Genomic DNA, 26,210 nt, shown 5'->3' with positions numbered 1-26,210 from the left:
AAACCGCTGCCATCCACCTCTTATCTGTTGCTACTTAGTGCTTGTAAGATCTTACAAGCACTAAGTAGCACTGTTTAAGATCTTACAAGCACTAAGTAGCAACAGATAAGAGGTGGATAGCAGCGGTTTGGTGTGGATCCCTGACGAAACTTTGTTGAAACATGTCGGGTCCTAATCGCTATTCCACGTTAATGAGTAACTCGCCATTACTGAAATAAGTAATTATAAACCAAAAGAATGATAAGAAATGCACAATATCTAAATGAATATTTAAATTAAGTAGACCGGTGAGGATTTCACCACTTGAATCTCCCCGTTGAAACACCTTGGTGGGACGGAGGAGTGGTGGTTCTGAGGTCTCAAAAAACTGTTTAAACTGTTTAATAAACTGAGAAGGGGGAAATTGAAGGACAGATTAATCAGCACCTTAGAATAAGTATATATAAGCAGTGTATTGACATTCTAAGGAGACATTTGGCCATTTTGTGTGAGTTTGCATTTAAAACAGACAGCAGAGGGATAATGTAAAGCACAATTTAAACTGCTAATTAATTTGCCTTGAAGACTCATTGTTGCATTTTAAATCTGGCCTAATCATTTCAAATTTACTTTTTGAAATGGTAAGCAATAAGGTATAATCAGACTGTCATATTATAATACAAAACCCAAGGGAAAGCTGCTTAGGGACTCCTAAACCAATTTCTCTTTTGCACAACAGAGGATGAAGATGAGGAGTCAGATTTTAGTTGACTGGGAAAGATAACAACATTGATTGAAGATGTCAAATGCCAATTAGAAACATAGTCCACATCAATTAAAAGTCCTGTATTTGTAAGTTTTGTATCCAAAAAGTAAGACAAGAAGATTGGCCAAGTTACCCAAAATATCCAAGTTTTAGAGAAGTTACTTCTGAATAAAGTCACGGCCCTGGGAATCCTTGTACTTTTCTGCAAACAAGTCAGGAGACCATTCTCCAATAACGTTATCCATGTTCACGTCCGAATAAAATGGTCTGTCGGCTGACGAAGGACTCCACTTTGTAACTTCTGTTGAGAAGTGAGTATCGACTACAGTTTCCAGAAACCAAGCTCCAACATCTGGATTTTTATCAGTGTTTATGGAAGTATTCTGGATCAGAGCTGGAGCAAACTGTATCGTCCTAGGTTTTAAGTCATTCCCTATGAAATATGTATCAATTGATGGCTTCCTGCCGTTGTCTTTATTTTTCGAAACATCTTCATCCACCATTTTGCAGTTGTTATGCTCTTTCCATCGCCCTCTTATATCTGGATGTGGCACTGTGGATTTAGAAAGTATAAATGACCGTATCAACTTTGTGGCAGAAGGGGGAACCCATTCCTCAGAATCACTTTCAAACAGGTCATTAGCTGAACTGACAGAGAAGTGAAGCTGCTTCACCAGGCCTGCTTCCTTCTGGCTAACTGCTAAGCAGTGACCAGTTAGCCGCTTCAATAAATTATTTCTAAGAAAAGTACTGGAACTCCTACAATTGTGGCTTAATTTCTTGGTCATGGATTCATTTACTTTAAGGGACCCTACCTTTGGAAACTTTCTTGCTACAGGTGTTGACTGTGAAAATGGAATAAAGTCTTCATCTGGTTCTATATAATGCTGGGAATTAATTCTAGGAGAACTCCGTTTTGAAGGAGAATTATTTGGGGTCAATAAAAACAGTTGACTTTGGGAATTATTACAGCCAACATTTAATCTACTAAGTACTCTTTCAGGTGAGGCATGGTTTTTAGTCCCAGGTGGCTCCTGAAATGTAACTTGTGAATGATGAAACGTTTCCGCTTCGATCTCCAGTTCCTTTCCACTAGTGTCAAAAAGTTCAGCTGACGCATCAAACCCATCATCGCTGCTCTGGATGTCATTCTGCAACAATGATCGGTAGGTCACCGCCCGCACATCAGTCTTTAAATCCGATTCATATTCACCCAAGCTTTCATCCCTCTGCTGCATTTCTAAATCAAATTTTAGGTTCCGACTTTTTATCTGGCTTGCCAGATCCTTGCAAATGTCTTCATTTGTGCTAAAACTGGTTGCAGCATTAGGATAAGAAAAGTTTAATTTTTGTCTCTTAATATTTCCCAAAGACAAATAAGCAGGTTTAATTTTTCTTTCGGCATTGGGATATCCAGAATGCTTCAGGGCCAAGGCTACAGCAGTAGCAGATTTACCGTTCTTTGCATTGTTGGTAGTAGGTGGGGATCTTGACGTAGAAAGTGAATTGCTCAAATCCTTGGTAAATGCAGATGGGACTGTGGGAGAACAGTTCCAATCCTCTTCAGCCTGCATCGATCTATGATTAAGTAGGTTCCTGCTTTCTGTTGCCCTTCTTTTTGCAGGTTCCAAACTGAAGATACATCCTGTGGAAAAATTAAGAGTTTTTGCCGCTTTCCTAGTTGCACTTTCTAAAGGTGAACTGAAATATGGATGCAAACTGTCTGCATTCTCCAATGCGTCAATTGTTTCACCGGCAGAAGAATGGAAAGCATCAAAGCCTGGCCGAGGCACAGGGCTCTTGTTAGTTTCAACTCTGGCTATAAATTCACTCAAGCTTTCAGAAAGCGGCAAATCATCCCAAATAGCTGGGTGGTTGTCCTGGTAAATTCCAGATGCTCGGCTCTGCTTGCACAATAACTCAGGGGAACATAATAAATTGGTATGATGCATGCAGACCACTGGGTTCCCAGATTTATCTAAACACGTTGGTGTGTAAGCGATTTCAGCTTCAGAATATTTATCTTCCACGTCCAATGTGCTTTTTACTGGCCTGAAGCCATGTGTGGCAAGAGGCTGGGCCAGGGCCAGCTGGGAAGTATTTTTCAATTTCTCAGCAGCTTTGCTTCCAGCATCTCTGTCAGTGACGACATTCGACACAACAGACTCCACACCAAATTTACAAGATGTTTCCCCTTCCCCTTTCGCCTCACTTCTGCTTTCATCTTGAGTGAGTTGGCTGTTAATACTGAACGTGCCAGGTTTTTCAGAGAAGTGCTCCTCATTCCAAGCCTGACTGCGAATGTCTCTGGTATAGGTTGCTTCTGAAGGAGATAGCTCTTTGGTTGTTGCCTTCTCCACAGATAAAGAAATCAATTCAAATGATATCTGCTGCCAAGGACTTGATAAGTCGTCTCTGCTACTTGATAGAACAGATTCCTGTGTGCTTCCGGAGCTACACAGGCTGCTGAGCTCACCATTAGACAGATCTGTTGCAATTAAAGCATTCCCAGGGGGATGAGAGGCACCAGAAACATGGCTGAGGTTAACAGCTTCGAGGAGCCATTTGTAGCAGCTAATAACTGTGCAATCAACATAACCAAGGTTTGGCAGAGAAATCTGGCAGGCCACAAGGTATTTAATACGCCCATTGCCGGTGTATGAACTTTGCAGTGTGCTGTTTGACATCAAGGATCGTCCATCGTGGTTTAGAGAAGTCTGCAAAGCAATCAATATATCTTGTATTAAAGATCGCGAAAAGCATTCCCCAGGCAGTATACATACCGTAATTCATTTCAGGAATGGAGCAAAGTACCTGGCTCCGTCTATCTGAACAAGTGCTAAGCATTTGTTGTACTGCAATGCAGCTATTTTGGTAAAAGCTGGCAGACAAATATTGACAGCCAGGAGATGCCATATCCATCCATGATCCTGTGCCACCCCTCCAACAGGCGATACACATGAGCCATGGTCTTCCCAAATGATAGAGCCTGTCTGTCCACTGCTTCCCTCCACTCCTCTGTGAGTTCCTTAATACCAATCTCTCCTGCCCTCCCCCCCCTACTAAGAACCCTGCCACTTCCTCGTTGGTGATGCTGACAGCCCTACCCTTTACCAGCGACATTCTTCCTCCCTCCTGTCCACTACAGAAGATGCTGAACGTTCCTCCTGCTATCAAAGCTGTCGCTTCACCACACTGCTTCTCATTCTTTGCCAGTGAGGCTGCTGAGCTCCGTTTTCATGCCCTCCTCTGGCCACAATGGCTTCTGCTTTGTTACAATGCCCTTCACCCTCAACTTCTTCCCCAGCAATACCCCTCAACTTACCCAGCTTTTCTTCAGTAATACAGCCACTTTCTGATTAGAGGTCTGCACGGGAACAGGGATCGCGCAGAAATCACCCCCCCCCCCCAACCCACGGGACTCCCACCGGGACCCCCCTCTGGCCCACGGGACTCCTACAGGGACCCCCCTCTGGCCAACGGAACTCCCATGGGGATGGAAGGCTTTGGAAGCAGGGTTCGTCCATATAATATAATGGACACGTCACTCTTAGTAAATGAGGGGGTTTATAAGTTAATTACCTGAACAGAAAACAAAAAAGGGTTCCAAAGATATTCCACAAGGAAAACAGCAGCGCAAACACAAAAGAAACTGTGGAATTGATGATCCTGTCAGAAGTAATTGCTGCTTTTAATGGAGATAGGCAGGAATGGAGGTAATTCCTTGTGGGGATGGGTGGGGACGGAGAGGATCCTGACGGGGACAGGTGGGGACGGAGAGGATCCTGATAGGGAGGGGTGGGGGATGGGTGGGATTTCTGTCCCCGTGCAACTCTCTACTTCTGATCTCCCTTATCGCATTGATATTTTACTCAAACCCTTCCTCATCCTCCCTCCAGGGACAGTTTCACCCAGAATGCTACTTCCATTGCCACCATGAGGTTTCTTTTTCCTTCTTTATACCCCTTTTATTCCCCTCCCTCGAAGCCCAGAGGGATTTAAAGGGCAACAAGGCTTTTGCCATGTGGCAGTCGCCAGTGCGGCTTTGTAAAAGAGGGGGGGGGGGGGTAGCAATCCTTTCTCTGCTTCCTCTAATAATGTTTCTCCATTTCTTCACGCTTCTCCTAAGGACAATGACCATCTCTCACCCTTCCTTGCTTACTTCTTCCCAAAACCAAGTCCCTTCCCCTGCCTCAACATCATCTGCTTGCCTATAGGATTGTGGCACATTTTGGAGTGCTATAAATGAGAATGCGAAGGATCATCGTGGAGTTCCATTACAGATACAGCGATACCTTGGAATCTGAACTTAATCCGTTCCAGAACCCCATTCGAGTTCCAGTCCAGAGGCACAGTCAGAAATATTGCAACTTGAGCAAGGAAAAAAGAAAAAAACAAAACAAAAAACTTAGCTGTTCACGAAGTCCCAGCTGTCTCCAATCAGGCTTACGCCCAAGCTTCACTACCCAGGCCTTGTGGGTAAACAGTACACCCGATGGGGAAATCTGTTTCGCTCTTGCTGCGTCAGGGGTGAAAAACTTCCTGCATCAAAGGCAATCCACCACGACCTTCCGTGCAAATCCTTCCTGGCTCAAGTTGCAATATTTCTTTTTTTTATAATTCTTTATTCGTTTTCAAATTAAACAAGTGCACAAAAGAGTATATTACAACAAATTATTCCAGAATAGCACTTTGATATCTGCCATATAAAGATCTAGTAAAATCAATAACCCCCCTACCACCCACCCTTCATCATATTTTCAATAAAAAATATACACATATTATATATCATAGTATAACATAATATGTAACATTATTTCCAACTCCCTCCCCCCTTTAGCGTGCTAAAAAAAGAAAACGAAAAAGGAGAAGAGAAGAAGTGCTGACTATTCACTACAATATTTTGCCAATGGCCCCCATATTTTTATAAATTTAGTATATGTCCCTCTTCGTATTGCAATTGCACATTCCATTTTAAATATATGGCATAATGTATTCCACCAAAATGTATAACTAAGGTTTCTGTGATTTTTCCAATTGTTGGTTATATGTTGGATGGCAACCCCTGTCATCTAATATAATAAAATGATAAGCCGCGCATGCGCACTTCCTATGTGTGTGCCGGTTTTCCGTGAGCTGTAGCGACACATAGGAAGTGCGCATGCGCGGCTTACGGTTCTTTGAAAGACGCGGCGGTGGCTACTCTCATGATCCCCGCCTGCGTCGGACTTCTTTCAACTAAAAAAAAAAAGTCAAAATGGATGTCGGCAGCTGTAGCTCGCCGCGGCCGAGCATGGAGATGGGCCGAAGTTTTTTTCAACTTCACAGACGCTGCAGCGGCTCCTCTCACGAGGAATGGAATGGAGAGAAGAGGGAGAACATGTTGGGCCTAGGAAATTCCCTGGATTAACTTTTTTTTAATTTTTATAAAGTACAAAGGGGGAGAGTATTAAAAGAAGTGCCAGACTGGGCATGGGGGACAGCTTATGGGGCCAGGAACAGAGGGGAGAGAGAGAGATGGTAGGTAATGGTCTGAAGGGAGAGAAGCTGGATCTGGGGAAAGAGATACTTGAAGGGAGGACTATTGGGGAGAGATGGTGGACCTGGGGGAGGGAAGTTGGACCTAGGGATGGAAGGGAGGGAGAAATGTTAGGTCTGGGGGTGGAAAGGGGAGAGAGATGCAGCATCTCTTTTTTTCCCTCCGTCTTATTGTTCAGCATCAAGGGGGGAAGGAAGAAGAACAACAGAAAACGGATGAAAGAAGAATCCATGGGAGGGCAGAGAGCTGGGATAAGAAGATGCTAGGGGATGAAGAGAAAGGGACAGGGAGATATAGCCTGACCAGTGGAGAGAGGGAGGGGTATTCTGAAAGTGGTGAGCCATTTGTATGAGGTCAAAAGGGAGATGACAAGATGAATGAGAGTATGGAGAGAAACAGAAAGAAACACAGACATATATTCTACCGCCAGCAGGAGGAAGGGAGACAGAAATAAAAGAAGAAAGACACAGGGACAGCGAGAGACACAGAAAGACAGACAGACAAAGGGGGCCAGGGACAGAGACAGACAGACAGAAAGACAGAAGGACAGAGAGAGAGAGACGGAAATAAAGACAGACAGACAGACAGACATATATTCTAGCACCCGTTAATGTAACGGGCTAAAATACTAGTAACTAATAAAAGCTTGTTGTTCTCTGATGATATTTGACTCTTTTTCCTCATCATCATGCCAAATAGCACTGTATCATAAGAGAGTGCCACATGATTTTCCAATAATGTATTTACTTGAGACCATATTGAATTCCAAAATATCTTAATATAGGGACAAAAATAAAGTAGATGATCCAATGTCCCAGGTTCCAGATTACAGTGCCAGCATCTATTGGATCTATTGCAATATTTCTGACTGTGCCTCAGGACTGCAGTCTTTTTTCACACAATGTTTGTATGTGAGATTTTGGTGTGCTGGATGTGAAGTGTTTTTGGGGGGGCTGCTATTGTGCCTCATTTTTTCACCACTGTTTTTAATATAGTGAAGGCACATAAGTGGAGTTTTTTTTAGCTTAACTGAGGCTTTTTCTCTACTTTTTTTTTCTGTGTCCTCTTTTTTTCAGACTGTGGGTGTATGTGTGATGTTTGGGTGGCCTTGCAGTGTCCCATAAGACCCTTGAATGTTCAAATTAGGGCGCATTTTGGGGGGGTATTGCCCCCCACCACCACATGTGCCATGAGTGCTGATGGGGGGTATCACCTCTCATCCAATGCTGGATTTAGAGGGGGCTGCCCACCACATGCATAACATTCTGGACCCCAGGGCTGTGCTGAACAGTCCCGCAATGAAAGGGCTGCGCTGAAATGGTGGAGACGAATCGTCCTAGACCCGCATTAATGTTGTCATTAGCTTGTGGCCATTAAAAACAATTAATGTCCGACCACTTACCACTGCCTATTCTGTAGGTAGTCAGGGCTCCCATGGCAATCCTGCACTAATCAGTTAGTGAGCGGTAAAGTAGATGCACCAACTGATTACTGCAGAGACTCCCCATCACCCAAAAAATAAAAACTATTTCTTAGGGCATGTACATTTGGGACTTACTGCAGGATGCCTGAGTGTGTCCTATGGTAAGCTCATTTAAGCTGAGGTAAGCATGAATTAGCATAAAAAGACCTTCATGTGTGCAGCTTTTTACTTGCATGTAAAGACGGAAATTAAAAAAGAAATAGTTAAAAAAATTTTTTTTAACATTACGGGAGTGAAGTTTTTGATATATTTTGTCATATAGAAACATAGAAACATAGAAAAAAGCAGCAGAAAAGGGCTATAGCCCACCAAGTCTGCCCATTCCAAGTATCCCCTCCCCTGAATTTACTCCCTTAAAGATCCCACGTGAGTATATGTGCCCTTTCGTTTTTGGCTTTCTATTCTAAGAGGAAGCCCACAGTGATCTTCAGGCCCCATGTTGCCAATATTGGCCAGAGCTCACAGTGGAGACTGAGGGAAGGGGCAGATCTGTTGATGTGACCCCATTTGGAGAACCAGTGCTGTACCCGTCAGCTTCTTGGCAGGAAACCAGGTGGGAAGGAACAAGGCTTTTGTACGAAAGGATAAAGAAGTATGAAAATGTGTTTACAATGGATAATGCCTTCACAGTCATCAGAATCCTTAAATAAGCTTCTTTATCCCTCCCTCCTTTCCTTTTTCCCCCACTCTCCTGGTGCCGATGCTTCTCCTCCTCACCTGCCCAGCCCAAGCATGGTGCTGGTGTTGCTGACTCCTGCCTTCATCCCAATGACAGCTGTCAACACCTCTTTTTTTCTAGCACTGCAAATGCAGAGAGCATGAAAAGCATCACTCATAAAGCAGTGGTCAAGAACTCACGGCCCAGGGGACACATGTGGCCTTGCCAGGTACTATTTTGCGGTCCGTGGTCTGTACTAGTGCTGTCCGCTCTTTGCAGCGTCCTCCGGCTTCTCCCCTGCCTCCTGTTCTTACCTTCAGAGAATTACTGCAGCCTGCAGAGAGGATTGTCAATGCTGAAGCGATCCTTGCAGGCTGCCATCGTCCTCCGTAGCATGTTCCCTCTGCTGTGATCCTGTCCCCGACGTTAGAAGAGGGGCGGGACCGCGACAGAGGGAACGTGCTGCGGAGGCTGATGGCAGCCTGCAAAGAATGCTACAGCACCGGCAATCCTTTCTACAGGCAGAGCGAATTAGCTGAAACTAAGACCAGGAGGCCAGGGGGAAACTGGAGGATGCTGCAAAGAAGGGGGGAACATGCAGGCCTTCGGGGGTGGGGGTGGGAAGATTTATAAACTATAAAGAGTTTAACCTCATGCAAAGTTGTCATTTCTTTAATAAGACATTAACTATTTTTTCTACGGCCCTCCAAGTACCTACAAGTCCCAAATGTGGCCCTGCAAAGGGTTTGAGTTTGACATCGCTGCTATAAAGTGTATCATGGAGGCTGGAAAGATGTTACCACACCTAATACTGGGAGAGAGGAGTCAGTTAGCATCAGTAGCGTGGTGAGGGTGAGTGGCACCCCTCCCCTGCCCTCTTGTCTGACTCCCCAAGCCATGTGCCCTTCCTTTCCTTCCCCCGTACCTCTTTAATTTTCCAGGTGTGAGCAGCATCACAAACATGCTGCCCGCGTCATGTCGGCACTCCCTTGGATGTCATTTCCTAGGTGCGGGACCCGGAAGTGATGTCAGAGAGAGCCAACACCGATGGAGGCTAACGCTCAGAGATACGAGAGGAGGGAAGGGGCTAGGGTGCACATGAACAGCAGGGGGCTTGGGAAGGAGCGGAGGGGAGGACGGAGCACACCCCACCCACCTTACTACACCACTGGTCAGCATCAGTATCACCAAGGATGGGAAAAGGCAAGTAGACAGCAGCAGAACTCGGCACCAGTAGGGTACAGAGGAAGAGAAATAAATTACGCAAGAAAATTTACCCCCCCCCCCCTTTTATGAAGCAGAGTTAGCGTTTTTTATCACCAGCTGAGGCGGTAAAATTTCCAACATTACTGGAAAAGGATAAGAGCTAAGCCCTAGATAAAAGGAGAAAATGACGGGACATTAAATTAGTCTTGTTATTCTTATATATGCTGTTGCTGCTGCACAGGGAAATGGAGGGAAATAATGACAGACAGCAGGAGGGAGGGAGACAGAAAGAAAGACACAGGGGCAGGGAGAGGGACAGAAAAGACAGACAGAGAAAGGTGGCCAGGGAGAGAGAGAGACACAGCGGGAGGGAGAGAGACAGAAAGACAGACAGACAGATATATATTCTAGCACCCGTTAATATAACAGGCTTAATGACTACAGAGAGACAGAAAGAAATACAGACAGACAAAGGAGGCCAGGGAGAGGACAGACAGAACTAAAGACATACAGGGGACCAGAGAGACAGACAGACAAAGGGTGCCAGGGAGAGAGAGAGAGAAAAATAGCAAGAGGGAGAGAGATAGGAGCAGGGAGAGAGACATAAATAAACAAAGACAGACAGGCATATATTCTAGCACCTGTTAATATAACAGGCTTAAACACTAGTACTTTAATAAAAAGATTCAACTAGTCTGCCCATCTGCAGTAATCATTATCTCTTTCTCTCTCTAAGAGATCCCACGTGCCTGTCCCAGGCCCTCTTAAATTCAGACAAAATCTCTGTCTCCAAAACCTCTTCCAGGAGACTGTTCCATGCATCTACAACCCTTTCTGTAAAATAGTATTTCCTCAGATTACAATGGAGCCTATCACCTCTCAACTTCATCTTATGCCCTCTCATTGCAGTTTATATTACGTAGGTATTTAAACGAGTCTAGCATATCTCTCCTCTCCCGCCTTTCCTCCAAAGTATACAGATTGAGATCTTTAAGTCTGTCCCCATACACCTTATCACGAAGACCACACACCATTTCAGTAGCCTTCCTCTGGACCGACTCCATCCTTTTTATATCTTTTTGAAGGTGCGGTCTCCAGAATGGTGCACAATATTCTAAATAAGGTCTCACCAGAATCTTATACAGAGGCATCAATACCTCCTTTTTCCTACTGGCCATACTTCCCTATGCAACCTAGCATCCTTTTGGAGTTCATACACCCTTCTTCATATCCCAAAAGAGAATGAAAATAACAGGATATTACCAGAAAACAGAAGTGAATTATAGAATTCATTCCAGTGATAGTATAAAAAGTACCTTTAGTCCAAATACAAAGGTTCGTCCGACGAAGCAGTATTCTGCTGCTTGAAATAAGCAGCCCTGAATTGTACTGCACTTCTGCTCTCCTGACTCTTGGAACAAATCCTGGACATACCTTGTATGGGGGGATAAAAAAAAGAAGAAAATAAGCAAAAGTTAAAGTACTTATCTCTGAAACATTTAGCAATTCCAAAAGCTAAGGGCAATCACAAGATTCTCAGAAAATACACCAGGATGGTTTCTTATGGAGTCTTCCGATGCTGGTTGCAAACTTATTAACATAATGGAATTAATATTGTGCTTCACAACTTCTTAAAGAAATCAAACTGACTGCACATGAAGTGAGAAAGTAACTCTATAATAAGTATGTGGGGTTTTTTTTTAAATTTCTTTTGCTGAACTATAGTTAGTAATATAGTAAACAATAACACTGAGAGGCCAAAATAGCTGGATGCAGTCCAGTGGACAGTAGCCATAATATGTATACCTAAGAGAAGGGGATATGAAATAGACATTGAAATACTAGAAAGGTATTAGAGCATATGAGAAGGGTGGACACTAGTGCTGCCCAATTTGAATCGATTCACCAATTCAGTTTTGCTGAATTGATTCAAATTTTTTTTTTTTTTTTAAATTGGGTTTACCAATTCAGGCCTGTTCTAAGGCTTTCCATCTTCCGGAGTCCTTCCTTCTGATGTAACCTCCTATTTCGCAAAACAGGAAGTTACATAAGAAGGAAGGACTTGAGCAGAGGGAAAGCCTAAGAGCAGACCTGTAAGGATTGGTGACAGTACAGAGCTTTTGTTCTCAAGCAAGGGGGGATGAAGACAATGCAGTCCTTATCTCTTAAGAACCCTTGCACGTCATCCTCACTGCTGGAGACCTGCTGCTCCAGTTTGCAACTATATTCAGTTAGTCCAGCCATCATATGCTGCAATTTGGAGATCTGACCTAATGATCTGTCAGATTTAGAATCCAACTTGGAAACAAGTGCTTGAATTACCACAGTTGTCAGAATTGTTATTTAACAGGTGTGTTCTCAGTGTCTCCTCTGCCATCCTGTCCTCTGCAACTTTGCAATACAGTACTCTCCTGATAACCCCCGCGAATATTGAAAATCCGCAAATACGGTTTTTAGCAGGGGAGACAGGAGAGGGCAGCCAATTTTGATCTTGGGGTTTAGCCAAATCGTTTGATTGTTGATTTATTTATTGGAATAGGAGTTAGACTACTTAATATTCACTAAATATTCACTGTACAAAAGGTTTATTTGATGCATTTTCTTTCGTTTGGAAGAAAGATGGTTTAAAATATTTAGGAATTTGGATTACAAAAACAGTGGATGATACAATGAAAATTAATGAAAAATGTTTATTACTTTAAATTGAAAATTGTAACTTTTATCCTTTCCCTCCCAATTCATGTTTGTTTCTTTTTATTATACTCCATTTTAATTTTGTATATCGCTTAGTGATTCTAATAGGCGATTTATCAAATTTATTAATAAACTTGAAACTTGAATCCTCTACATTTATCTTGGTGGGGGAAGAGTACAAACTGTTAAAAAAGAATGTTAAAATAACCTGTTTTCAGAAAAAAACTCGGGGTGGGGGAATTCTTTAAATGATGCCTAGGTTAGGCGTCCCGATAGCGGATGCCTAGCCAAAATTCCTGCTCCACTCACGGCACCTCAGCCTTTCAACAATTTATTTTCTATGCATTATTTTTAACATTCTGCTTCTGAATACACTTTGGGCTCCTTTTACAAAGCCGCGCTAGGGCCTTAACGCCCGGAATAGCGCACGCTAAATTGCCACACACGCTGGCCGCTACCGCCCCCTTTTGAGCAGGCGGTAGATTTTCGGCTGGCGTGCACTAATCCGGTGCTAGCGCGGCTTTGTAAAAGGAGCCCTTTGTTTCCCCAATGAAATCATGTTTGAGAGAATGAATGTTGCTGGTTAATAACACTTCAAGCCCTACCTAAACTCTGAACTCTAATTTTCTAAAATCTTGATAGAACAGTGTAATGTTTAACAACTGCTAGAAAATGGAGATGTAGGTGTGCAACTCCTGCCCATAGGCATTTTAACATGCTATGCAACTAAGTATCACGCTATAGTAGTTCCTTTTCTGTATAGATGTTTGGCTCAGTCTTGGGCCTGATCCTATTTAACATCTTCGTAAGAGACTTGGCTGAGGGGCTTCGAGGTAAAATTACATTATTTGCCGATGACGCCAAACTATGCAACATAGTAGGCAACCGCACAACAGATGAAGGCATAGTGCCCGACAAAAGCTCAATGCCCGACAGTATGACGCAGGACCTACTCCTGCTGGAGCATTGGTCAAAGACTTGGCAACTAAGTTTCAAAGCCAAAAAATTCAAGGTCATGCACCTTGGCGGCAAAAATCCATGCAGGACTTACATCCTAAATGGTGAGATCCTAGCAAGGACTATTGCAGAATATGACTTGGGGGTGATCATTAGCGAAGATATGAAGACTGCCAATCAAGTGGAGAAAGCTTCATCCAGGGCTAGACAAATCATGGGCTGTATCCGTAGAAGTTTCGTCAGCCGTAAGCCCGAGGTCATAATGCCGTTGTACAGATCCATGGTGAGACCCCATCTGGAATACTGTGTACAATTCTGGAGGCCGCATTATCAAAAAGATGTGCGGAGAGTTGAGTCGGTTCAGCAAATGGCCACCAGGATGGTCTCAAGGATGTCCCGTATGAGGAACGACTGGGTAAGTTGCAGCTGTACTCACTTGAGGAACACAGAGAGAGGGGAGACATGATCGAGACGTTCAAATATGTCACAGGCCTTATCGAGGTGGAAGAGGATCTCTTTTTCCTTAAAGGACCCACGGCAACAAGAGGACATCCGTTGGAAATCAGGGGTGGGAAATTTCATGGCGACACCAGAAAATATTTCTTCACCGAAAGGGTGGTTGATCGCTGGAATAATCTTCCACAACAGGTAATTGAGGCCAGCAGCACGCAAGATTTTAAGAAAAGATGGAATTGGCATGTGGGATCTCTTCATGGAGGTAGTTAGGGGGTGGGCCATTAGTGTGGGCAGACTAGATGGGCATGGCCCTTTTCTGCTGTCATGTTTTATGTTTCTAATAAAGGCAGTACTGTATATCAAAAATAAAATACTCCTCCTCCTCAGCAGATCTGCACATCGTACCTCTGTAGAGCCCCTGCAGAGACTCCAAAATAGGCATCTAAGCAGCTTCCAAATACAGTAATGACGAACAGCTCCCCTCTGTCTGCAGCTCTCACAGACAGCTTATACCTGTAATTAACCTTCTCGGCTTCACTTCGGCAGTCGCATCTCAGACAGTCAAAGCTGGGAGGGAGAGAAAAGGGAAACGTCAGCTTTGTTTCTTCTCCAGGTGTCCTAGCTAGATGCCGCCACATATCAGCCTGCCTAGGTTTGCTCCGTTTCTCCTTTGGGTCTTTTGCCTGCATCTTTTTTCAATGTTTATGCAAATATCATTTTTTTGATGCTTCTAGTCCAGGAGTGGGCAACGAAGGTCGCAATCCAGTCGGGTTTTTAGGATTTCACCAATGAATATGCACGAGATCTATTTGCCTGCACTGCCTCCACTGGGGAAATCCTAAAATCTCCGACTGGATTGCAGCCCTCGTTGCCCACCCCTGTTATAGTCTATGCAAAGAAAGACACTTTTTATGGCAATGCCTCTTGCTTTTAAAAGAACCTCTTTCCTTTGGTCCATCTCTCCATGTTTTATTTAAGATTTACATGTATCTAATGGAGATCAGCTGGAATGATAAAGCAGAAGTTATCAAAAAACCCCAAAACAAAACAAATTAACATTTCTGAGTAATGAAATACAGGTTGGGAAAGCATGTGGAACATGACTTGTGGAATTCCTTTCAACCCCTCTGCATCATGTAAGTGTGGGGGTGCAGTGGTGGGAATTTATATATATTTTTTTCTTAAAGTGGGCAGTTGGAGAAAGGATTAGGGCCCAGATTCTCTAAATCAGTGATTCTTAACCTGGGTTCGGTGAGTCAGTCTTGCGGGTTCGGCGGAGGTCAAAACACACCTCCAACTCATATAGCGCTTCGGTCACGTTCAATCATCTATCAGTTATTCAGTGATTTTGATCAAGACTGATCGTGTACTCGGTTTCTTGATCTATCAATCTGTAACTAACGCCTTATATACATCAATCAATTCCTGATCAAAATTTGTGATTTAACTGATAGATGATTGAACGTGACCGAAGCGCTTATGATTCGTGATGATACGCCCCGCTTGTCCATAATTGGCTGCAGGTGATCACGCAACATCGCTTGGCTTATCTGTGCTGCAGGGGATTTGATGCGCACAGTAGAAAGCAACAGGGAAAAGCAAGGGGGAAGTTAAAATTTAAAATGAGGGTATTTAGGGGACTTCAAGAAGTTTTTCAACTCTAATATTTATTTTGGAATTTACTTGAAGATGTAAACCTATTTACTGATAATCAAAATAATTTCTTGCTATAAATGTATAATTTGATAATAAAAATAAAATTAAAGATAAAATGAGGGTATAATATGCCTCCTATTTCTTACTGTGTTCAGTGCCCAGACTGCCTTTTTACTAGCAGATTATACAGGGTTTGCACTGGAGAAGAAACTGCTTTACTCTCCCTGCAATAAAGCTACCTAATCCCTTATAACGTCTTCACTTTTTTTTTTTTTTTTTACAATTTCAACTGCATGCTAAGTAAATAAGAATTATAGAACTACACAGCAATTTCATCTTACCCCTTGGAAGTCCGAGTCAGTCGAGAGCAGCAGTTTTGACAGGAAGGATACAGAAAGCAGGAATCCTGGACGGCAAGAACCGAGGCCACAAGAAATTGCCTCCTGTCATTCATGTGGTCATGGAAGTTCTCTGAGAAGAATAAATCCTTACATGTTATTTCTATGCTGGTTTAAGTTGTTATACAGCTAACTATCCAATGAGTCCAGCAACATCAGAAAAGAAAATCAGGACAGCATATTGCTTGCTTGGTGAAGCAAACTATACAATCTAAAATCATGCGCCATTCCTATGATTCAGTTGGACTATAGCATGAGAGAGACTTGAATCTCCTGTCTGACATGGCTTGTGTACATTGTGAAGGTATAAGGAAATGAGACAGGACAATGATTGCTACAGGGGTGACACCTGTTGGTAGAAGAGCAGCAGTGCAATGGAGGGGTTTGTAGAGAATGGCATGGAGACAAATTTGTCCCCATTCCCGCGGGATCAATCTCTGTCCCCCATGAGTTCTGTCCCTGTCCCATCCTGGCAAGCTCTGTCCTCATCTGCACAGGCAGATGGGATCTCTTAGGGAAGGAAGGAGATATATGCTGCAGATGGGCAGACTGGGTGGGCCATTTGGCCTTTATCTGCCATCATGTTTGTATGTTTTTATAGGAGAGACTTGCCCGATGAACAGAGTTCGCAGGGAGGAGTATATGGAGAGATAAGGTGGGGGGAGAAATACCGAGAAGCTGCAAAATGAATGCACTTGTAAAGTCAATATCAGGAGTTTGAATTGTATGTGGAAATGGATAGTGAGCTAATTAAGTGATTTGAGGAGAGGGATGATGTGAGCATAGCAACTGTGATGGAATATAAGCCATGCAGCAGAATTTTGAATGGATTGAAGGGGAGAGAGATGGTTACATGGAAGACTTGTAAAAAGCAAGTTGCAGTAGTCTAGGAAAGAGGTGATAAAGGTGTGGATAAGGGTTTTGGTAGTGCGCTTAGAGAAGGTCGGATTTTGGCGATATAGAGAAAGAACTACTGTTAAATGACATCATTTGTGTCTTCTCAGCCATCTACAACTTTCTTCCATCTTACTGTTACTGTAACAAATTCATCCATTGTTTCTGGCATCAAGGAACATTTCTTTTTTTTTTTTTTACTTTAAAACTGGAATTTAATGTTTTAAGACCTCAATTTTATCTGCGAATATTTAATTAAAAACAACCTCTATCTTCTGTAAGGGCAATGTTCTTGTAATATCCATTTCTAACATTTAAAAACACATTTATTTTCCTGTTCATCCACTACACAGTTTAGGCTTTCTTCTACACCCATGCTTAAAAGACAATTCAATTACCTTCCCAGATGACATAAAAACATAGGTAACTGAATCTTTGGGAAGGCTGTACCAAAACCAGATAGAAATGGAAGGCTCTATTTGTGATCTATAAATAGTTGTACAGAATATTGTTCATTTTTATACTTTAATAAAGAGATAAATATAAACTTGTAAGTGTTCGATGTTTGTGCAGATGATGACAGAATCCGCAGGCATTGGGACAGAACTATGGGGACAGGGACAAATCTGTCCCCTTGTCATTCTCTACTGTTGAATCTGAGAGAGAGACAGAGACAGAGAAGTCAATGACCCCAAAGTTGTGAGCTGATGCGACAGGGAGAATGAGGGTTATCCACTGAGACAGAATGTGGGGGGAGATGAGAGGTGGATTTAGACAGAATAAATGGTTCCATCTTGACCATGTTCAGTTTTAAGGCAGCAATGTCAGACCGGCAAGCTGAAACACGGGCCTGGATTCCTGTAGAGATTTCTGGTGTAGAGAGGCAGATCTGGGAGTCATCAGCATAGCAGTGATATTGAAAACCATGGGAGGAAATTAGAGCACCAAGGGAATTAGTATAGAGCAGGGATCTCAAAGTCCCTTCTTGAGGACCGCAATCCAGTCAGGTTTTCAGGATTTCCCCAATGAATATGCATTGAAAGCAGTGCATACACACAGATCTCATGCATATTCATTGGGGAAATCCTGAAAAACCGACTGGATTGCGGCCCTCAAGGAGGGGCTTTGAGACCCCTGGTATAGATGAAAGAAAAAAAAAAAAAAGATCCCAGGATAGAGCCCTGGGGTACCCCGACTGATAGTGGGCAGCAGTAGAGGGGATGTGTGACAGAAGAGAACCAAGACAAAACAGAGCCCTGAAATCCAAGTAAGGACAGCATATAAAGAAGAAGGTGGCGGTCTACAGTGTCAAAAGCAGCAGATAGATCGAGAAGCTGAGGTTAGAATAGAAGTAGTGGTGTAGCAAGGGTGAGAGGTACCCGGAGCGCTGGTGCCCCTCCCTGCCCTCTTCTCCGCTCCCCCCCCCCATTCGCATGCCTCTTACCTTGCCCCACACCTCTTTAATGTTCCCAGCATGAGCAGCAACCCCAAGCTGCTGCTCATACCAGCACTGCCTCTTCCTCCAACGTCACTTCCTAGGCACAGGTCCAGGAAGTGCTTTCAGAGGAAGCGCCGATGCTTGCACTGCAAAAATTAAAGAGGTATGGGGGAAGGGAAGAGGCACACGTGAGCGGTAGTAGGGGGCAGAGAGGACAGGTGCCAGCGCCACCAAGATAGCACCCGGGGCAGGGCCGTCTCCCTCTCTTACTATGCCACTAAATAGAGGCCTTTGAATTTGGCCAGGAACAGGCCCCTGGAAACTTTAACAGGTTCCTATTGATAAGAGGCATTTCACATGTGTACCCTGAACATAGTAACAATATTTAGCACTGCCTTTTCATAAACAGTTCAGGCTCAGAATGGCTTAGATTGTGAGTTTACTCGATTAAGATGAAGGAGGGGGGGGATAGTTTAACATTTCCACTCTCTACACCAGTGTTCAACAAATTTCCTGCCGGTTTGCAGGGCTGGCATGTTCATCGTGCCCAAGACAGTATTCTTCAACCGCCGGTCCGCGATGTGATTAATGCGGCGTTATCTTTGAGCTGGCTCCCTCTTCCTCACTGACGCAGTACACAAAGCCTCGGACAGCAGCTCCTACGCACATCCTGCGCCTAAACCAGAAGCCTTCTCTTTGATGTCGCTTCAGAGGGAAGGCTTCCGGATGAGGCGCTGGCCACAGCTTTGTGCACTGCATTAGTGAGGAAGAGGAAGCCGGCCTGAAGATAACACCGGGGGTGGCATAAAATGGCCAGGCGGGAGGAGGCCAGAATTGTGTCAGTTTTGAGAATTTACATCTGCTGTCTCTATTTTGCACTGTTCAGGAAGAAATGAAACATAGAAATAAAGGTCAAATGGCCCATCTAGTCTGCCCATCCGCAGTAACCATTATCTCGTTCTCTCTCGGAGAGGTCCCACGTGCCTATCCCAGGCCCATTTGAATTCAGACAGTCTCTGTCTTGCATCTTAGGGTTTGTGTGTATATATTAGGAATCAAGGAAACTCATATCTTGGCATCCCAAGTCCTCTAAATTTTCTTCACACTTCTACCTCTAACCCTCTGTTGTAGTTCCTTCCTACTTTTTCCACAGTAAACCGCGCGGAGCTCTACGAAGGTAGAGATGATGCGGTATACAAACCTAAGGATTAGATTAGATTAGTTTTAGTTTTTGGTCCTGTATTTACATATGGATTATCTGTGTTCTGGTAGGAATGAATGTTGAGATGCATACAGTGTGCTACACTACGGTGCAAACGCATTATTAAATGTCACCTAATAATAATTAAAAAGAAAGAACATTTAAATCACTTATTACCTAAAACACGCCATATGAAGCAAAAGTATTGAAACTCAGGCGATGCAGCAGAAAAGCACAGTCTCGCTCCGTCCACATCCTCCCCCCCCCCCCCAACCCATACTTAAAGGTCGACCTACCTTGCTATTTCCGGGTTACATTTAAAATCAGCGCCTAGAGGAGCACGCGCAAAGCTCTCCAATCACAGCGCGAGTCTCCGCCCCGCCCCCCTCGAAGTGACGGAAAGGGACGACGGGATAGACGTAGCATAGAAGGTTCCGAGGTGTTCGGCAGAGATGGCCATTGTTCTCTCAGCGACGTTCACTTACGTCTGGAGTAGGTGGAGTCGCTTCCATCGCTGGGGGAGGGGACTGGGGCTGCTGCTGTATGAAGCACCATTTTGCTGGGGGTCTTTTCTCTTGCCGCGCGGATCTCAGGACGCAGGCGCAAACGTGTTCTACAAATTCCTCATCCTCGAGTATTGCACCCATGTGCTCATTTTTTTTTCTCTCCAAAACATTTTCAGGTTATAATCTTTTTAGAAGCCCCTATCGGTGATAAAAGCAGGTCCAACTATCTAAAGCAGTGATCTTCGCTTAATTTTTAAGTGGGACCACTTTGGATTATAATGAGTTGAAGGAGAGCCACTAAATATTCCTAGAGCCCACCTTCAGACTTAATTGGGGAGTATTTTCCGAGGTTGTGACCATTCCAAATGCATTCTTGTCTGTTGAGAAATGCCTTGTCCTTCAAACATGTGCTCTTGCTGTCTGGATTTCCCCAGACATGTCCTTTTAGAGGACATGTCCGGACAGCTTTTCAAAACCCAGCACTTTGTCCCAGTTTTGAAAAGCTTCCAGCTAGGAGTGAAGTTGGGACGGCATCTGCGCATGCATGGATTCAATGCAGTGGGTTCATAGACAACGGCGCAAAAGACAAAAGCGCACGCCGACAATTGAGCGCAGCGCACGTCGCCGCGCCACTCTAAATTACAGTTTTTAGGGGCTCCGACGGGGGGGTTTTGTTGGGGAACCCCCCCAGTTTACTTAATAGACATCGTGCCGGCATTGTGGGGGGTTTGGGGGGTTGTAACCCTCCACATTTTACTGTAAACTGAACTTTTTCCCTAAAAACAGGGAAAAAGTGAAGTTTTCAGTAAAATGGGGGTTACATCCCCCCACACCCTCCACAACGCGGTGCGATATGTATTAAGTAAAGTGGGGGGTTCCCCCCCACACCCCCCCCGTCGGAGCGCTAAAAACAGTAATTTAGAGCGGTGCAGCGGCGCACGCTGTGCTCATTTGTCTGGGCACGCCTTTGTCCCGGCGCGCTTTTGACCTGACACCAATGCAGTGATGCCATGTGCCTGTATGTGACATCACGTCACACCAGCGTATGCGCAGATGCCCTGCCAACAAGTGAACAAGTTGAGGGGGTGGGGCAGGGGATGGAACTGGGGGTGGGGCTATGGATCTGGATTATATTTCCAGAAAATCTGGTAACCCTGCCCTTTACTAGCAGCACTGCCTAGTTCCTCTGAAAAAAAAAAGACTTAAAATTTTAGAAATATAAACAAATTACTTTGCTATAAGCATTGGATGTGTTAAGGGATAAGAGCTAAACAATTTCAGTTATAAAATTAAAAAATTTACAGAATTGGGGCTATAATGAAGAAGAAGATGGGCAAAAGCTGTCAATCACAATCTTTGAGCCAATTTACCTTACAAACTTTCAAGAAAGCATGTGCTGCATTCGTTTTCGCTGAATGCTGTTTTTGACATGGACTAGTACTTCTGTGCTTGTTTAACTTAGTAAGTACTTAACAACATAAGAACAGCCATTTTAAGTCAGACTAACAATAGCCAATCCAAGTCACACTTCCTAGCAGAAACCCAAGTAGTACAGTAGAATTCTGATAATCTGGTACTTATGCAACTGGCAAAAACATTTGTTCTCCCTCCAGCCACTGAAGCAGCAGCAGCAGCCGGTCCTGACCGGACAACCCCCCTCCATCCTTCCAGACCCCAACGCAGCAGCGGTCCTGACTAGAGATCTGCACGGGAACGGGGATCGCGGGATTCCTGCGGGTCCTGTGGGGGTCCCGCGGGAATCCCCCCCTAACCCATGGGGACCCCCCTCTAGCCAATGGGACTCCCACGGGGATGGAAGGCTTTGGAAGCAGGGTTCATCCATATAATATAATGGACACATCAGCCTTAGTAAAAGAGGGAGTTTATAAGTTAATTACCTGAACAGAAAACAAAAAAAAAGGGTTCCACCAAAGAGATTCCACAAGGAAAACAGCAGCGCAAACACAAAAGAAACTGTGGAATTGATGATTCTGTCAGAAGTAATTGCTGCTTTTTATGGGGACAGGCGGGGATGGAGGTAATTCCTTGCGGGGATGGGTGGGGACGGAGAGGATCCTAACGGGGACGGGTGGGAACGGAGAGGATCCTTGTGGGGACGGGTGGGGATGGATGGGATTTCTGTCCCCGTGCAACTCTCTAGTCCTGACGGGACAATCCCCCTCTTCCATCCTTCCTTCCAGTCCTCGAAGTAGCAGTGGTCCTGATCTGCCAACCCCCTCTTTCCCTCACCCGAAGCAGCAGCAGGAGTAGCAGTACTGACCTGCCAATTGCCCCGCCCTCCAGCCCCAAAGCGGCAGCAGTCCTGACCTGCCAACCCCTGTCTCTCTCTCAATGCAGCAGCGGCAGCCAGCCAGTAGAGGCAGCGCTGTAAATATGTTTCTAAAGGTCAGCCCCTGCAGGGCCTTTCCTCTGCTGTGTCAGAAATGATGCAGCAGAGGAAAGACCCTGCTGGGGCTGGACACAAGAAGTCTTTACAACAGCACTGCCTCTGCTGACCGGCTGCCGTGTCGGGGAAAGAAGGGGGGGGGTTGGTGGGTCAGGACTGCTTCAGGTGAGAGGGAGGCCAGACCTGTGTGGAGGGAGGGCAGACCCAGGGGGTGGTGCACTAGAAGTGTGTGTGTAGGGAGATCTAGCAGGGTAAAGGGCAGAGGAGGGGAGATGGATGGATGCTGGACCCATAAGTGTGAGGGAGAGGGGGGGGGGGAGAGAAAATGACCCAGACCAGAAAAGCATCTTGTGGAAGATTTTATGTGCCAGTACAAGGGCCTTGAAGGCACATTGCTTGTTGTGGGCTATGTTAATCTTAATGCAATTAGGGCCCCTTTACCAAGTTGTGGTAGCGATGCTTCTGGGGTAAATGCACCAAAGCCCATAGAAATTGAATGGACTTTGGTGCATTTACTGTGGCAAAATCACTACCGTGGCTTTGTAAAAGGGGCCCTTAGTATGTAAATGTGTGATAATGTGATGCATACAGGATTGCTTCTGATACAACAAAGTCCATTATAGTTTATTGTTTGCTTGATAGTGCTGAAATTTTACTACCAGAGGAGAAGTAAAATGTTAAGTTCTCATTGATTTCAGTAGAAAGTTAAAAATATCAACATCAGATTCCCTAGTTGGGGACCCCTGAAGACTGGCTTCCATCTCTCTGGCTTAAGTATCTTGAATACAAATACAAAAAAACCCACCACTATTGCACATATAATACCAGCTTACAGGTGTCAGAAGTGCTCAGAACCAATTAAATGGTATAAAGATCACAAACAGATGTGCCTTTAGTATTCAGTCACTGCGCTTTGACCACTGTATACTGTGAATATTTAAAAACTAGTCTTTAAGCCCGTTACATTAACGGGTGCTAGAACATATGTGTGTGTGTCTGTCTTTATTTCTTTCTCTCTCTCCTTAGTCGCTTTTTTTATTTCTGCCTTTCTTTTTCCTTGGCTGTCCATCATCACCCCTTGCCTGCTCCCCCTGTCCATTTTCCCTTCCTTTTACCTCCCCTGTGTCCACCACCACCCCTTCACTGCTCTCCTTATGCAGCAGCAGCCCTTCTCCCTTTGTTTTACCTCCCCCCTGTCCAGCAGCACCTGTTTCCTTCTCCCCCTGTCCAACATTAGTCCTCCGTTCCTTTTTCTTCACCCCCCCTGTCCATCAGCATCTCTTTCGTTCTCCCCCTGTCCAACGGGTGCTAGAATAGACTGTTTTTTTTCCCTTTCTCTCTCTGTGCTTGGATGCTGTCTGTCTGTCTGTCATTCTTTCTGTTTGTGTGTCTGCCTTGTGCCCTGCCTGCCTGTATTTCTCCATTGCGTCATGCCTGCCTATCTCTTGGTGTGTGCCCCCAGCACACCCTTCCCCCCAAAACAGCCCCGTTTTCCAATGCCCCTGCCCCCTTTTGTGCCATGCCTGCCTGCTCCGTGGCCCCATTCTGTTTCTCCCCTATGATTGCTGCTGGCTCAGCAAACCCCTCACCTCAAAGCAGCCCCCTTTCCCTCTCCCCTTGTTGAGCCATACCTGCCTGCTCTGTGATCCCCTGCCCATGATTGCTGTGTGTCCCCAGCACAGCCCCTTTCCCTCTCCCCCTGTTTGCCTGCCATGCCTGCCTGCTCCCTGTGCATCAGCATCAGCATTTCCCTCCCCTTCACCTGTTCCTTCGTAGCAGCATGCAGATAAAACGGCTCCCTTAGTTATTTGCTGGTTTTTTGTTTTTGTTTTAGTTTAAAGATGCCGACGCGGCTCCTCTCACGATCCCGCCTGCGTCGGAAGCCTTCTCAAACACAGGCCGGGATCGTGAGAGGAGCCATGGCGGCAGTGTTAAACTTTTTTTAAAAAATCGAACAAAGAACTAAGGGAGCAGTTTTCAAAGCCGCCGCCGCGGCTTAAGGGACAGGATTGTACAGCTGGACTTGATCCTGGGCCCGCGTCTGCCCTCCTCCGACAGCCGGCTCCCTCGAAGCCCTCCTCCCCTCCCCCTTTCCCTTCCCGCGGTCCGTTTGGCTACGGTCCGGCCTGTGGAGGCGATTGACTGGTGACGTACAACCCGCGCATGCGCACTAAAAAAAATGCGACAGCTCAGGGAACACGATTTTTTTAGTGCGCATGCGCGTCTACCATTTTATTATATTAGATGATGATAGTACTCATCTGGGGTGTCCAGCTCTTCCGGGTTCTGACGCATTTCGCCAGACCAGGCTTCCTCAGAGAACCCATGCATAAAATACTTAAATAACCTCCATAATCTACAAAAAAATGAAACAAAATATCACATATAAATCAAACCTGTGGTTAGAAAGGAAAAGGAGAAAAGTGAGTCCTTAGGAGTAAGAGATAAGGACAAAAAGGTCTTGGAAGGAGCTAAAAGAGAGGGGTAGAAGCACGGCACAAAAGTAGCAAAAGGAAGGTTGTGTGTACTAATTTTTTGTAGTGCACTGGCCCTTACCACAAAGAATCTCAAACTAGATCGTATACTTGTTATTTTCGCATCGGTCACAGTTCATATAGCAATCACATGTGTATATCTCACGTGCTTGAGCCTCTCGTGACCAGACAACTGGTTCAAGAAATGTAGACTGCGGCAATTCTCAAATTCCTATCGATCAATGAGATAAAAGAGTGAAAGCCATTAACCAATCAGGTGACGTTTATCTCAGCATTCTAGCAGACTTTTACGCCATCAGCTGATTTTTGAGCGACCGGGAGCTGAATGTTTGACAAGGGGGGGAGAGAATGACACGGGGATCATTTTTCCTCCGTCCCCGCGGGAATTCATTTTCCCGATCCCGCCCCATTCCCGCAAGCTGTGTCCTCATCTGCACGAGCTTCAGCCACTATAAAATCTCAAGTGTTCGAGGCTTGTGCGGTTAACGCAGAGCTTTCGGGAATGGGACGGGGAAAAATGCGCCCGCCTGTCATTCACTAACAAGGGGGAAAGGCTCGCGGTACAAGCGGCTTCATAAAGCATCAGCCAATTACTCTTCCCGGCCAGCTTAGGGGGCGGGAGAAACGCCTCTTTCCCCTTCCCACCTTCTTTGCGACGTCACAATCTTGACAGGCCCCCGGCAACAGTGCTCCTCCAACCTTGTGTGTGTGCGCGCGCGTGTGGCGAGGGTGCAGGGGCGGTATTGTTCTTGGCTCCACCCCCCAGAGCTCCTTCGGAGACGTGACTCGCAGCTTCGCATTCTGAAGGAGGCGCTTCCTTTGTGGGCTCACTCCTTACTCCGCCCCTTAGAGGCGGAGTACATTCGAGGGGGGGAGGGGATTTCCTATCTGCTATCGCCCCGCCTCTGTAAGGCTTTACTTATGGCCCGGTTCTCCGGCCGCCGGAGGCGGGGCTTATGCTGCCAGAGCCGCCTTCCGCCCTGTCTGGAGGTTTAGGAGCGTCGCGGGCAGACATGGCGGGGCCGTGGCGGCGGCGGCTGCTGTCCGCGCTACTTGGGCTCGCTCTTTGGGGATTTGCCGCTTCGGCTGGTGTCCAGAAGTCTATCCGCCTGTCTGTGCAGAGCAACCCTTCCGTTGCCCAGGGTAACGTTCCCGCTCCTGTCTACCAGACTCGCTACTTCAGTCAGCAGGTAAGAGCCGGGTTTCCCCTCCCTCCCCCCTCCGAGCTTTTCAAGGAAAAAAGGTCTATGGAGGCTCTAAAGCAGTGGACTCCAACCCTTTGCAGGGCCACATTTGGGACTTGGAGGTACTTGGAGGGCCTCAGAAAAAAAAAAAAAAAGTTAATGTCTTATTAAAGAAATGACAATTTTGCATGAGGTAAAAACTCTTTATAGTTTACAAATCTTTCCTTTTGGCTAAGGGCTCCTTTTATCAAGTTGCGGTTGGGGGGTTTAACGCCTGCCGCGCTAACCCCTAA

The 26,210-nt window shown here is 45.3% G+C and overlaps 2 protein-coding genes across 5 annotated transcripts in view; one reads left to right on the top strand and one right to left on the bottom strand.

Moving 5' to 3' along the window:
- Positions 1-338: 338 nt before the first annotated feature.
- On the bottom strand, positions 339-19,769 carry DDIAS (DNA damage induced apoptosis suppressor). Of its 4 annotated transcripts, none has more exons than XM_033947596.1 (5): positions 19,622-19,769; positions 15,736-15,865; positions 14,144-14,305; positions 10,948-11,065; positions 339-3,462 (listed from the first exon to the last, which is right to left on the bottom strand). In XM_033947596.1, exons 2-5 carry the CDS (start codon positions 15,846-15,848, stop codon positions 904-906), a joined length of 2,952 nt encoding a protein of 983 aa, XP_033803487.1. In that variant the 5' UTR covers positions 15,849-15,865; positions 19,622-19,769; the 3' UTR covers positions 339-903. The 4 variants fall into 4 exon arrangements, with proteins under 4 accessions (XP_033803487.1, XP_033803486.1, XP_033803488.1 ...); XM_033947595.1 differs by lacking the exon at positions 19,622-19,769 and adding an exon at positions 19,503-19,604; XM_033947597.1 differs by lacking the exons at positions 14,144-14,305; positions 19,622-19,769 and adding an exon at positions 19,503-19,604.
- Positions 19,770-25,673: 5,904 nt separating this feature from the next.
- Positions 25,674-26,210, top strand: part of PRCP (prolylcarboxypeptidase) — a 71,670-nt gene continuing 71,133 nt past the window's right edge. Inside the window, exon 1 of the mRNA XM_033947386.1 lies at positions 25,674-25,923. Coding sequence (XP_033803277.1) covers positions 25,690-25,923 — 234 coding nt within the window. The 5' untranslated portion in view covers positions 25,674-25,689. The remainder of the gene's footprint in view (positions 25,924-26,210) is intronic.

This window comes from Geotrypetes seraphini, chromosome 6 (genome assembly GCF_902459505.1).
Source record: "Geotrypetes seraphini chromosome 6, aGeoSer1.1, whole genome shotgun sequence".
In the NCBI taxonomy this organism is placed as follows: domain Eukaryota; kingdom Metazoa; phylum Chordata; class Amphibia; order Gymnophiona; family Dermophiidae; genus Geotrypetes; species Geotrypetes seraphini.
This window is presented reverse-complemented; position numbering and strand designations above follow the sequence as displayed.

Excerpts from the sequence above, each read along its gene's own strand:
- DDIAS (XM_033947596.1), bottom strand. The coding sequence starts at position 15,848 with ATGAATGACAGGAGGCAATTTCTTGTGGCCTCGGTTCTTGCCGTCCAG. Across the intron at positions 14,306-15,735 it reads CTGACTCGGACTTCCAAGGG|CTTTGACTGTCTGAGATGCG; the intron begins GTAAGATGAAAT and ends TCTCCCTCCCAG. Across the intron at positions 3,463-10,947 it reads CCTTTGTATTTGGACTAAAG|ACTTCTCTAAACCACGATGG; the intron begins GTACTTTTTATA and ends ATTGCTTTGCAG.